At 41.2% G+C, this 14,376-nt stretch overlaps 1 protein-coding gene across 5 annotated transcripts in view; it reads right to left on the bottom strand.

Annotated features, from left to right (window-relative positions):
* Window positions 1-2,166: 2,166 nt before the first annotated feature.
* Window positions 2,167-14,376, bottom strand: part of LOC140455351 (protein PRRC2A-like) — a 135,018-nt gene continuing 122,808 nt past the window's right edge. For all 5 annotated transcript variants that reach the window (XM_072550137.1, XM_072550136.1, XM_072550140.1 and 2 more), the window contains 6 exons: window positions 13,963-14,209; window positions 11,403-11,513; window positions 10,203-10,382; window positions 9,990-10,087; window positions 6,792-6,885; window positions 2,167-6,011 (listed from right to left, as the gene is read on the bottom strand). In XM_072550137.1, coding sequence (XP_072406238.1) covers window positions 5,790-6,011; window positions 6,792-6,885; window positions 9,990-10,087; window positions 10,203-10,382; window positions 11,403-11,513; window positions 13,963-14,209 — 952 coding nt within the window. In that variant the 3' untranslated portion in view covers window positions 2,167-5,789. The remainder of the gene's footprint in view (window positions 6,012-6,791; window positions 6,886-9,989; window positions 10,088-10,202; window positions 10,383-11,402; window positions 11,514-13,962; window positions 14,210-14,376) is intronic.

Raw genomic sequence — 14,376 nt, 5'->3', positions numbered from 1 at the left:
TATACAACGTTGCTCAAGCGTGTGGTAATGCATAACCTCTTTTTGGACTGTGAATCAAGTTTACAGCCTTGGTGTTATGAAGCTGCAGCCACATATACTTGAAGTACTTTAGTTAAATACTGAAGACTTGGGTTTTTTTAAAAAACAACCAATTCTAATGTTGATACATGTCAGATCAATTATGGGAATGCCATAAAGAAAAACAGGACCACCAATCCATTGTGTTCTTTATCATGGATGTAATGGGGCTGAACGACCACCTTCCTTTTAATTAAATTACCTCCAATATTCAGTCTTTTGTGGGAGCAGGAGTTTGAGATTCTATGACCTTAGCTGAAAAGGTTCTTCCTGCCCTCACTTCAGAATTACCGATAGAACCATAGAAATGATACAGGACAGAAGGGGGGGGGGGGGGCATCTTTTCTGTGCCAGCCAAAGACACCCTAGTCCCATCTTCCTGTATGTGCCATAACCCTGCACAGCACTACATTTAAGGTGCAGATCCAGTTACAGTACTTGAGTTTAGGATATCCACCAATTCAGACAGCAACTTCTAGACACCAACAAACCTCAAAAAAAAGATTCTCTCACATATCCCTTGCATCCTTCTGCCACTTAGCTTGATTTTACAATCCCTGGTTTTTTGAACTCTACGCAGCTATTAAATCTAATGACCTTTCTTCTGAATTCCCTCAAGAGTGGTGTATTTGGGTCTAGAATGATTGGAAAACATTAATATTTACTTGAGTGCAATAAGCACACGCGCAAACACACAAATTTCACCAGGTGGTCTTGGCATTTTAAATCAAATCTTGAGAACGATTCAAGTCTACATTCTCCCAACCATATTTGACGTAACAAAGGCCTTTTTTAAAAAATAAACTAGAAATAGTTGAACAGCAATAAACTAAGTTAAAAATCACACAACACCAGGTTATAGTCCAACAGGTTTAATTGGAAACACTAGCTTTCTGAGCGACACTCCATCGTCGCTCCGAAAGCTAGTGTGTTTCCAATTAAACCTGTTGGACTATAACCTGGAGTTGTGTGATTTTTAACTTTGTACACCCCAGTCCAACACCGGCATCTCCAAATCAGCAATAAACTACATCTCGTTTACAAGACTCTTTGGACCAGACACACACGATTCAGCCTCAAAAGAACCCATCAACTTAGAAGGTACAAAGGCAGAACAGTTTCCCTATCCTGCCTTTATCCCTTTTGTAGTCATTTGATGGATTTATTACAAAAAAAAAAATCACCTTTGAGAATGGTGGTTGGTCTGCATTTGTTACCCCTTCCTAATCAACCCTTTTAGGTGGTGGTGTTGAGTTGCCTTCTGGGACTGGTGCAATCCATATGCTTTAGATAAACCCACAATGCTCTTAAGGGAAGGAATTCCAAGATTTTGACCTGGTTACCATGACGGAATGGCAAAATACTTCCAAGTCAGGATGGTGAGTAGCTTGGAGGAAAACCTGCAGGTGGTGCTGTTCCCAAGTCTGTGCAACTCTTGTCCTTCTAAATGGGAGTGGTTGTGAGCTTGAAACATGCTAAGGATCTTTTGTGAATTTCTGCAGTGCACCTCGCAGATGGTACACACTGCTGGTACTGAGCATCAGTGGTGGATTCTAGTGCATGTGAGGCCAATCAAACATATTCATATTCTCAGCTTATTTGCTGCCCCTTTGACTAAGATTTCAGAGTATCTTACATGGCTATGTCAAGAATCACTCCTACTGAGTAGGATGGCATAACTTGCATCTTCAAAAGGTGCTACTCGAATGGCAGTTTCTGATGGCCTGCGGTTACTGCCTGAGTGTGGTCAGGACAGTCTGAGATCTTTCTGCTTCTTCCTCCAGATGTGAGGTTTGACCATTCCCCATCAACCATGCTCCTCAAGATGGCTGAACTTACGGTCATGAAACACCACCACCTTTAGAATCACTCTTCTCCAGTAAAATGGCTGTACTTCAATGCATTGTGGATAGATCCTTGTTTCAGCCCTATTTATCCAGATCTCTCAAGCCTTGTGAAAAATTGAGACTTGATGGCAAACCAAAAGAGGCAGTCTTGCATGTTACGTGCATTGCTGTTTGAAAGTCACATTTTCTCCCCTTACACAAAGTTTCAGTTTAGAAAGAAAGTAGCAATTTAAAAATAGAGTGAGGAGCAAGTTTGCTGCAGCCCTAGGAACAGCCAGTTTTTATTAGGATTATAAATTACACTGTGTGACAGTACATGAAACTGGAGCCAGGTAAACGATGCAGCAGATAGAACTTTTCAACTCGTGACATTTCACACAACAATTCCAGCCCATCACAAATTAGGTCACACACAATCACCAAAGGATTTGGTTTCCTCCCACTCCCCCCACCCCACCCCACCCACCCCTCCCCTACCCAGTGTTCTCTCCCCCCACTTTGTTTGCATTTCCTCCTTCCCCTTCTTTTGAAGATCAGAAGTTTACAAATAGCGATAGAATGGTACAAAAGTTGGTGGGAGTCTTTTGTATCCCTTGCATTTCACACTGTGAAGCTGTTGGTCGACTACTGTTTTAAATTAGAGTTGACTACGACTTGTGGAAAACTGGTCATCCATATATGCTGCCCCCAATGTGCACTGTACTCTCTCCCCTTGGACTAACTTGGTTAATAAATGGAAAATGATGCAATTTGAATCAGTAAGCAACTTCTGGATGAGCAGCACACATTTGAATACTTTAGGGGACTAATAACCCAAATGGAGTGCACACCCCAGAGTTTCTCACTCACATCTCATTAAAATTGGTCATTGACTGCTATTTCTGTCTTGGACTGTGTCACAGCAGATCTGTCACAAGTCAAGTTGCCTGAAACAGCCTCACTACTTGCAATCTTAGTAGCATCTTAACTCTGACAAACATCTGATATACATAATGAGCACTGTTATTCACTCAATAGCTTAACAGTATCACTCTGCAAGGAGGACTGCAATAATGTTTTATTTACATTAAAAAAAATGTATTTTGCAAGCAGCACATGCAGTTTTTGTAACCCATGAACTCTGTGCTCTTAACTTGGAAGACCAAACTGAAAGTGTCAGATATTGGTTTGCTGTTGTACAAGATTATGTAACGATGACCAAGAAGGAAACATAATGAACTCCTCTGTAATTTGAAGTAGCACAGAGGCTATCTTGGCATTTAATGTCGATCTCTGCCCCTAGTAAGAACAGGCAATGGGCTGCTTGGGAGTGAATATTCGATGTGCTGGCTTTGCCACTGGCCTCAAAATAGTTTTTCAGTGTGGGAACAGCAGACAAAGAACCATGCTATTGATAAGGAGGCTTGTCTAAAATTCCTTTCACCAGCAGTCCTCTATCTGGTTTGCCACTGGTTGAAATATTGGGAAGTGAAAAATTCTCCGGGCCTCCCAAATACTGGCCAATTCAGGCGGTGATCTAAAAATAACTTAAGAATTCCTCCACAGTAGCACAAGAATTTAAAAGCTTATACTGAATGTTCACTCTCTATCCCTGAAGAAATAGCAAGTCACCCTCTTGTTTCTGTCAGAATATTGTTCAGTGGGGGATCTGTAAATGTGGGGGGGAAGCGGGGGGGACTGTGCACTCAGGGCACAAAACAAGCAATATTGCACAGCAACATAATATGCAGTTTGAGAGTCAGATAAAACCCTGCCTATTTATTTTGAAATGTTAAACAACTGTGTCACAGTTTGAAACTGCATCCTTAAAGCAGATCTGAAGATTAATGACTTACTCCTACTTGTCGGATTACTAGTTTCCTTGGTTTTTATTATGGCGGATCATTTACTTACCAGACATTCCTCTTCCCACCCCAGCCTCCAGAGTTGCCACTATACTGAATTGAGAACTTACAAGGGCAGAAGTTACTGTGGAAGAATAGAAAGTTTCCATCCACTTTTCCATATCATTTCTAACCAATTCACATTCATCTACCCAGTTGTCCCCTCTGATAGTAAGATGCAACTTGAATCCAAGCACTGGATATAAAAGAATGTTTTGGCAGAATATATCAGCTATTCCTCAATTAACTCGGCTAACTTGATAAAGTTCTTTTTGGGAATAAACCTGTGATACTTGGAGGGTTGAACTTTCAAGACAAAGTGTTACTTTTCCTTGCAGTGGTCACTGGGTCAGGCAAGGGCTGTCTACAGCAGCATATTTTCTCCTGAGGATTTTGTTCTGCACAAATGCTCTTGGTCTTCCCTCTAATTATTCCAAAGGAAAAAGGTTTCACCCAGAATCTTTTTCACATGTCAGAAGACTCTACCCTTCTTTCCTTGCCCTCACAAAGTAGCAAGGAAAACTGTAGGCAGAAATTAAGATTGTCGAGACGTTGTCAGATTCTGGTTGGGACTTGGACATCTTTCACACAGGCAGCTAGATGGAATAATTTATTAAATTCCCTTCTCTCACCAAATCTAGACACCCATGGTATGTGCAGATCAGTATAACTGCCTGCAGTAGCTTCCAATGCTGGTTTGAGCATTGATGTTCCACAGATAAAGATTCCGAATGAGGCCACATTCACCAAGAGGATGCTCCTCAGCATTGACAGGAGAGCAGAAATTGCTGTCACTCACTCTCAGGTCACAGAATCTGCAACTAATTCACATTCTCCTGGTAGTTATGCATCAGAAAGTGGGGGTGGGGGGGAGGTTGAACTCTACTCCCACCATGCTCAGTTGCAAAACTAGCACCACAGCCTACAAGGAGGGATATCTTAACAGCATACGATATTATTAGGGAACAAATGTGTTTATTAGTTTTTCCACAGCTTGCCTTATTATTAATCTAAACTTGCTTCATTCCATTGCAGCAACAATCACTAATTTAAACAAAACAGCATCACAATTTCACCTCACTGCCTGTCCATCCACATTACTGCAGCACTTCAAGAGCAGCTCTGGACAGGGGAAAACCTATAACTAGTTAATATTCAACTATGTGACAACATCGGTGTTTGGCAATACTGTCCACGTACAGCAACCAAGAGGGGAAGGGAAAGCTCAACAAACTCATTTAAAAAGCCACTTTTAGGACTTTGTAAAATTGGCATCTGGGCATGTGGGCGGAAGGGCAGCATACATAGGGAAAGAAAAAAATAATTTTTAGAACATTTTGTTGATCTGGAGTGTATTATGTTGCTCAGCACCAGCAAACTTGTGTCTCAACAGCCACAGGGTAAAAACAGTAACGGACATTGTCATTTGTACCCATCTACCACTATTTAAAAACATTCATAACTGTTCTTTTTGTAACATCAACAAGACAGAAGCCCAATCAGATCTGTCTGTAGTCACTTTGAAATGTTTGACTTATCACATGGCCCTTTTACTCTAAACACCTTGTGTTCAAACCAATTCTAGTCAGTATATGCTCTGTCCCTCAACAAAGAAAGCAGCTGCCTTATAAGGGATTGGCATTTATTAAGTGGATCTACAAGGACTTACTAGTTACCAATAAGATGAATGCTTCATTATGGTAGAGAAATCTAGACTTCTCTTTTCTTAAAAAAAAAAGGACTTATTAGCCTCTTCCTTCCCCAATTCCTTCCTGCCAGTTCAGCTTCACACTCAATCCAGTTATTGCTGCTGGAGTTGGCTCTCTTACGTTTTTGCAAAACAACTCGTGTAGTCCACTGAAATCAGTAATGTTTTGTCTTTAAGAAAAAAAAGCCATTTTCCTTTTGAGACAGACAAATGAAGCCCCTTAAGAGATGTAGATTTCTTCAGTTTAGAGAGGCTGCAGTCTCTGGCCACTGGTTACAGTTTCTCCTCCTGTGGCTTAATGCTCTGGGGTTTGATGGGCCCTGTTCGCACTGGCTTGGGCTTGCTCGAGGATTTCTCGTCCTTGCGTGGCATGGTGCTCTCTTCTTCCTGGTGCTCCTCAGCAGGAAGCGAGCCAACATCACTATTGTTGCTGCAGGGGGTCACTCGCTCAAAGAACCTCTGTGTACTTTGCAGCACCTCTGCTCGCTGCTTTGCCTAGCAAGAGATTACAAAACAAACCAAGAGCACAATTTATTATGCGGGCACTCAGTCATATATGCAGCTTCCCGATATTTGCCTGAAAATAGTTAATCTGAGCAATTGGAGTAATTTTGCACAATTTTAAAAAAACAAGAGGGGAGACATGAAGCAATTGAGGAGAATGTTTTGTCGTCTCTCACTGGTGCACAGAGGTAGTGGGATGGGGAGGGCAAGGCAAGGGACAATATAACTTAAATGATGAGCCATTAAACTGCAAGATTTTAAACTGTTAATGGTGGCATAGCTAAGCACCACACTTTCACTCAAAACTTACATACAGTTGCTTTCCAGGTAGGATCACTATCTGTTGGAATTAGAGGCATCACTAGCAGATAACGCATTCAGATAAGATTGCAGGGAATAGAGCCAGCACTTTTGTAAAAACCAGCTCACATTAAAAATCTGTCTCAGGTGCACAAAAGCTACCAATGAAATCCAAAAAGGAAGGATACTGAAATTATCCACACTTCTTTCAAACTTTAATATAACAATAAAATTTGATGTGCAATGATGGTAGCTTGCATTATGCTATCTTCATGTAGTAAAATAGCAGAGAATAAAACAGACATTTATCAAGCTTTGTTCTGAATTCATTCTGGACAGCAACTTTAGACAACATTAAAGAAAAATCTCTCCAGTTCTGGGTCACCAAAAATAACCTTAATTCAAGTATATGCAAATGTCAAGGTGCATATTGTATCTTAGATGGGAACATGTACAAAAGAAGATACTTACCTGCTGTGACACATTCCCTCTGTAACACGGTAAGGAATTGACTCCACACTGGACTGGTCCAGGAGATTTTCCCCTTGGACTTGTTGATCCAGTCCTAGAACAATACATGAGCTTTCAGCCTCCGCATACGAACACGGCAACTCTAATTTCCAGTACTATTACTATACTCCATTGATCTAACAGCCCATAAGCACAAGAAAGGAGAAAACCTCCCCAGAGAGTTCAGTTTTGATATCAGGAAGCACCAAGGAATATTAATTTTTTGAATTGTTTGTCTGTTGGGACGATACCAGGGAACCCTAGATGTCAAAAGGACAAAGGATGATTAAGACAAAAAAGCTAATGGCAGACACCAAGGGCTTAATGACAGTTTTTTTTAATACTCTTCCAGAGACTAAGAAGGAAATGTAAAAAGGAAACAATGAAAGCAAAGAAAGTACTTAGCCAATTAAAACAAAAGTCCTTGTCAAAAACATTTGATGAGCAAGAGAATAATTACAGAAAAAGAGTATGATATATTAGGTACTAAAAGAGATAATTATTGACCGATTGGTCTTGGGTATAGTCATTAATGAACACTTTGTATCATCTTTAGAATAGATAGGACAATACGCTATAGAAAATGTGGCAGAGGACTGAAATAGAAAAAAAAGGAAAGATTAGAAAATTGCATGTTAGTCCAACATCCATGTTGGGGAAGCAATTATAAAGAATTCTGAGATGGGGAATGTTTGTATTTGGAGGGATACATATTAATCAAGAGCAATCAGAATGGCTGTGTTAAGAGAAGGTAGTATTTCACACATTTGGTCATATTTTCTGATTAAGTAACCAGAAGTTTTGATGAGGTAAACATAGACTTAAGCAAAGTTTTTGATAAGGTCCCTCATGGCAGACTGGTCAAGAAAGCAGCCACCCATGGGATCCAAGACAAAGTTTACATTGAATCCAAACTGGCCAAGAAGCAGGAAGCAGAGTCATAGGTAGAGCAACATTTGTGATTGGAGCCCTTTTCCCAGTAAAGTTCTGTAGTGTTCTGCACCATTTGTGGTTGCTTAAATAATTTAAACTTAAACTGTTTTGGGGGATGACAAAATTGACAGGTGTTAAATAATTTAAAAAAAAGATAACGACAGGAAGGTTTGCCACTGCTCCGTACAATTGACAATGGAATTCAACTCAAAAGGTGTGAGGTAGTGCACTTGGGGAGGGCTAACACAGCAATAGATTACATTATGAATGGGAGGACTCTGGAAAATACTGAAAAATCAGAGGGACCTTGATGTCATACCCATAGATTCCTGAATGTGGCCGGGCAAATAACATTTGTGCCACAAGTGCCAGGCAATGACCATCTCCAATGAGAGACAAATGTAACCACTTTCCCATGACAGTCAATGGTGTTACCATCACTGAATCTCCCATAAACAACCTGGAGGTCACCACTGACCAGAAACCCAACTGGACTCACTATATACAATGCCACAATAGCAGGTCAGAGGCATGAAAACTGCAGCAAATAGCTCCCCAAAGCCTGTCAATATAAAACACTCCCCAGTTGTCTGGATGAGTGCAGCTCTAATAACACTGAAGCAGCTTGCCACCATCTATACTATAGATGCACTATAGGAACTCCTTAGACAACACCTTCAAATCTATGACCACTTCCATTCAGAAGGACAACAGCATTCGATATGTGCAGACACCATCACCTGACTTGTCAATAAACTCCCTTCAGGTGTCACAGGGAGGGAATTCTAAGATTTTGACCCAAAGAGCATTGTGGGTCTACCTATAGCTCATGGTCTGCAGCAAATCAACACAGCAGCTCATGACCATCTTGGGCAAAAGTGCTGGCCAGCCAGTGATACCCATGTCTCAGAACTGAACAAAAATGGTAGATAAAAGTGGTTAAGACAGCTTTTTGGATATTTTCCCTATTTGCCATAGTATAAGAGAGCAGGTTGATTATGCTGGAACTATATAAAGTGTTGCTTAGACCACAACTGGAGTAATGTGCGCAGTTTTGGTCACTGCATTATGGGAAGGATATGGGTGAATTCTAGAGGATAGTGCCTGGGCTGGAGCATCTTGAGCTATATGAGGAAAGATTAGATAGGGTGGGGTTGTTTCTCTTGGAACAGCAGCAGCTTGAGAGGGGACCCAAAAACAAAAAAAAAGGGATATGTAGGTAGGAAAGAAAAATGACTTCCTATTAGTAGAAGGGTCATAGGTTTGAACTAAGAGGTAGAAGGGCAAGTGCAGAGTTGACAAAAATGTTTTTTCTCAGACAGGAGGAGGAATCTGGAATTCACTATCTGAAAGGTTGCCTGGATCAGAAACTCTCAACGCTGAGCTGGAAAGTTCGTTTTCAGCTCAGTGAGTAAACCTACATCCAAAACCTCAACGTGAGCTACAAATCTTCTCAAAAATCACTAACTTGCATAACATTTAAGCAGTATTAAATATTCTCTTGCAATGGCATATCCTCCAGAGCTATAGGTAAAAGCTGGAAAACCAGAATCTTTGTTGACTAGTATGGGCAGGATGGCCTCTTTTTGTGCAGGAAAGATCATTCTGGAACAATTTTCTACAGAAGCCATACTTTGTGTTAAAATTACACAGGCAGTGCCAGGAAATGGATAGGGAAAGTCTGAAAAGAACTTCTCAATATCTTTAAAAAAAAAACACAAAAATTAAAACATCCTGACTTTTCTACTGACAACACTTCCTCCAGGAGATAGTCCTGTTTGAAAGGTAACTTTTGTCCCTTGTGCCAACCACTGATCCCTGCAAGAGCCTCAAAGTGTGCATCTACTCAGTGCTAGATTGCATGGTTTCACGGAAGAGACAGATCTTGTCTACACCAAATGCTTTTGAGTGGGAATACAACTGCCCATGAAGAAAGAAATGCTGAGCAGCAGGCCGAAAAGCCATGCCCCCTACTTTCCTAACAGAGGTCACTTGATGTTGATCAAGTTTAAACACATCTCAGCTGGTGATCCTCCTCTAGCAAACCACATCCTCAAAAACTGGAAGCTTCTGCTTGTATAATGTAGCACTGATGTAATTATCACAAACTGGACCAAGTATTAGCTCTTCTGCAATTAGTTCAGCAACTTTGCCAGAAAAATAATTTGATTCAAATGAGAACTACTGGAAGTCCTGTATGAACAAAGCCCAACTCCAAGCTCTCACCTGAACATTGCAGGTGACGGGACAGAATAGCCAAATGTTTCCGGAGATGGATTCATTTTCCTATCCAAGTGAAATGTCTTAGGATCCATGGGGTTAACCTGTATTAAAAACGGAGCACTTTGGTGAATATATTTTTGTATCTATAAAGCAGGACCAAACACACAACTTAATTTTAAGTGCATAAAATTTTAAGTTACAATGCTTTTGTTTTACCTCCCTTCCAAGAGTGGGTGCAGCAGTGTGAAAACCCGAATGAACGACTCTTCGGGGGGGCCCTGGAGGGACGGTTTGTGCCTGTGAATGATGCAGAGACTGCGGAAGTTGGACTAGAGGCTGCTGCACAGACCCAAAGCCAGGGACAGATAACTGGGAACCCAACATTGGGACCAACATCTGTCAAGAAACATATTCCAAAGTGAGCAGAGGAATGAAGGCTCCACGTCAAAGCAAACAAAAAAAAAAATTGAGGACGGTGTCAAGATATCAGTTCCTGCTTGAAGACCTTGAAAGCTTTAGTTAGGCGATCATTCTCAGCACTGCCTGACTTATTATTTTGTTTACAAATTTTTGAAGTTAAACTGAGCATAATCACCATGAAGTAGGTCACATTTACACAAATCCACTCTAAAGATCTTAAGTCCATAATCTAGACTGTACTGTAGTCAAAAAGAGGATTGCTGCATATTGTTGTGATGGCAGGTCTCCTGAAAAGGAATTTTAAACCAAGTCCCACACTTGTCTTTCAGGCAGTCAAATCTGCAACACGGTTCAAAAGATGGAGGATAAAGTGTTGTCTGACTCCTGGCCAATTCTTATTGTGGCTTATTCACTGTAATTTTGTCTCCAAGCCAGAAAGGTCTGAGTTTGGGGCCAACTCCAGACTTGAGCATAATAAATCAAGGCCAGCATACTGATACAGTACAAAAAAAGTGTATGCTTTGCTGGAGGTTCTGTCTTTCTGATAGGATGTCAAACTCAGGCTCTTACCTGGGGTGAAAAAGGCAACATAGCACTTCTTTAGAAAACAGTTGTGCTGTTCCCTGTGTCCTAATCAATACATACCTCTCGTTCGTCATATAAAACAGGTTCTCTGATTATGATCATATTGCTAATGCGAATATTTGTTAGTTTTGCACAAATTGCAAAACAAATGGAATGATTACAAAAGCATTTGGGGGTGCCCTGCAGTTGCAAAAGATGCTATATGAGTGCAAGTCACGTGCTTTAAAATGGGGACACAGTAACCGTGTTAGTTCTCACATTTACTTCAGTTTAGATCTCAAATCATTTTGAACTGCAATCACTGAGGAATTAAAAATTTTGCAAGTTTCATATTTTGATTTTGCAAATAATCTTACCAAGCCATTCCCCACCCAAAATTATTAACAGCAATAAAACTCACTAGAAGATTACCTGGTGGAGGGGGCCACTGGATATTGGGGTGGCAGCAAAGTAGTTGCTCTGATTGGGCTGCTGCAGTGGAGAAGAATAGAAATCCGATGGCTGGGCCATGCTTTGTCTCATCTGTCCAAAAGGTCAGGCACATTAGCATTTAAATTATTTGGGTACATCATAGCAATTCCTACTACACAAGTGTGTACAGTCAGACACATGCTTCTAACTGCCCTTTCTAGGCACGCATGCTTCAGCATAGACTGAGCTGTCAGTGTTTGGGGTCCGACAGGTAGGGAGGGAGGAAAACTGGGATTGCACGGACAATTCTTTTTACATTGGTGGAACTCAAGCTTCCCACCAGCTTACTGGGGAAATACATATCGTGATATAACATAGGGAAGGTTCAGCTCCTCCTGCCCCACCGCTGAATCGAAAGACAATAGTGAAAGTCCCAGTTTAGATTATCAATGTGCTCAGTGCCTCAAGCGGGACACAGGACAGGGACTGAATGATTCTGTTCATTATCCAGAGTGCTCTGCTTTAAACTACTCACCCATCTTAGCATTGCACACATCAAAAAGACATTGAACAGTCAGGATTTAATTGCAGGGAGTAATTTAAAATTAATTCACCACACAGGAAACCTACAGGATTAGATTGTATGCTGGTTTTACATTCTGCACAATACTAAAACCTGCTGACTATAATTCTGCTCATGTAAATAGATATAGCAACATTGTAAAAGGTGTTGGTGGGAGAGCCGGTCGTGTGGTATGGAGGAAGTTGTCCTGAATTGAGTTTTACTGAATTATTCGCATTATCATGCTTCCACTTCTGAGGAAGGAGGTATTCCTGGATCTGGGAAATCAGATGGGTCAAGTGAATTAGCTGTCAGTAGAGAAACACTTGGGATAGTGGTCACAGTACCAGAAGGCTCAGGTTGGCTGTGGAAAGAGGACAGGAGCTAGATACAATAGCCAGAGTGAGATTGGCCCTTCTCCAGTTAAGAAAGATGAGAATGGATGTGGTCCAGGTGGACTGGACTCAAAAGGTCAGCAGGCAAAGCTATAGCAGAATAATGGGCTAATACATTTAAAAAGGTACTTTCCTCACAAGAAGGAAAGGTAATATCAGCAAAGCCAAAGTGTCCTGGATGACTAAAAGTGATAAAAGAGCAAGATCAGGTGAAACAAGATCAGGTCTACGACAGTCACAGGATGATACTATTGAGACCGATCTAAATATACAGGGTGCAAGAGGGAAGTCAGTAATGAAGTGGCACGAAAATGAACACAAGGGCTTTTGGAATGTCTTTTAGATGCCTCCCTCTAAAAAGGGATCAGTGTTGCCACAAAAATAATTCTGCTTAGGAGCTTGCTCCCTCTCCTCTCCAAGTGGTTACCAACTGCAAATTTAGAGGATGCTCAACCATCTTCCAATTATACTTGACACCATATGAAATTGAAACAGGATTGCCATTTCGTATGAACACCATGGATTTGGAGTTTCAACTCCACCATCCTGCCTTCTCCCTAATCCCTAGATTTCCTGATGCACTGAAAGCGGTTCTAAACCAGCCTTGCAATGTATTGAATAATGGAGCATCCACAAATCTTTGGAGGAAGTGAATTCCACAGTCCTTTAAGCCAAACAATTTCTCATCAGTCCTAAATGATCAGCCCTTAATCCCAAGCCTGTGCTCCTGCATTTTAAAATTTTTCAACCTCATCAAGCCTCTTTAGAATCTTGTATAATCTTAAATCACATTTTCACCCCTTACAACTGCAAACTGTCCCGCTTGAGATCACTTTTCTCAACACAAGCTGGGATGAAACCTAGAAGACTCTGATCTTCTCAGCTATCAGACCATGTGGCTAATTTACAACTAAGTAAAAGAAAAACTTTGGATTTAAAGATATGTTGTTTGCTTAGAGGAAATGCTCATGGTTAATGACAGAGATGGGAGCTGATTACCTGAATTCCCTTCCCCATCCCCTGCTAGGTCAATGGCTCAAGGTTGGCTGCAGAACCACCCATTATTGACAGAGTCTGGGGTTGATGGAAAGCAGCAGTCATCTTTGAGGAAATCAACCCCCTACTGTTTTGTTGCATCTTTAGCGACAACCAAGTGCAAATTCATCAGAACCAACTCCCCTGCCCCCACCACCCTAAAAAAAAACTTAGTATCTCTTATCTATTCTCACTCCAACGAATAGATGGACAGCGTTCCTTTCAGATGTAGATCAGTGGTCAGGTTGCTCGAGGTGCAGGAGGAACTGGACTAAGTTAATCTAGGCAAAGAGTTTTACTGTTATGATATCAGGTAATAGTACTCAAATTAGAGTTTGGTTGGGCGGGGTGAAAAGAGAAGAGTAGGTACAGAATTCTGTGCAATTAATCCAGTTAGACCAAGAGAGAGGAAAATTATCCAAAGAATGCATTGGACATAGTTTGGAAGCAAGAACGAACTAAGAAGTGAGGTTGGATTTTGGAGAGGAGGACTTGTTTGGTCTAACTCCTCACTTTTTAAGCACTTCAAGATACTCCGAGAACCATACAGATATTACAGGCCACTTACCTGTATTATCTGAGAGTCAATGAGCTGCGAGTTGCCCAACTGAGTGTTGTAGATTACTGACATTGGAGGAGTACAAGCAGCATGCTGGTAGGGCAATCCTTGCTGAGCCTTGGCCACCTCTGCTGCCTGCACTGCTGAAAAACCAACATACTGGCTTTTTACTGGGGCCCCGGATATCAGTGGTGAACCTTGCACCATGGCTGCAGAGGGAGGTGAGAGTCCAGGCTGGAGATATAACTGCTGGGACCTGTCAAATGGAACAATCGTTCACTGACATATTAAATGCAAATTGTGGAAATGAAGATGATACATCAAACACACCAATTGGCTTTTAAGCACTAAAATAATAAGAAACTGGCTATTTGGCCCATGCTCTAGCCATGTTGCCAGTCCAGCTGATCCAGTATAGCTCTA

The sequence above is a fragment of the Chiloscyllium punctatum genome, chromosome 30 (assembly GCF_047496795.1).
Source record: "Chiloscyllium punctatum isolate Juve2018m chromosome 30, sChiPun1.3, whole genome shotgun sequence".
Taxonomy (NCBI): Eukaryota; Metazoa; Chordata; class Chondrichthyes; order Orectolobiformes; family Hemiscylliidae; genus Chiloscyllium; species Chiloscyllium punctatum.
Note: the sequence above shows the minus strand (reverse complement) of the source record. Positions and strands in the feature narration are given on the sequence as shown.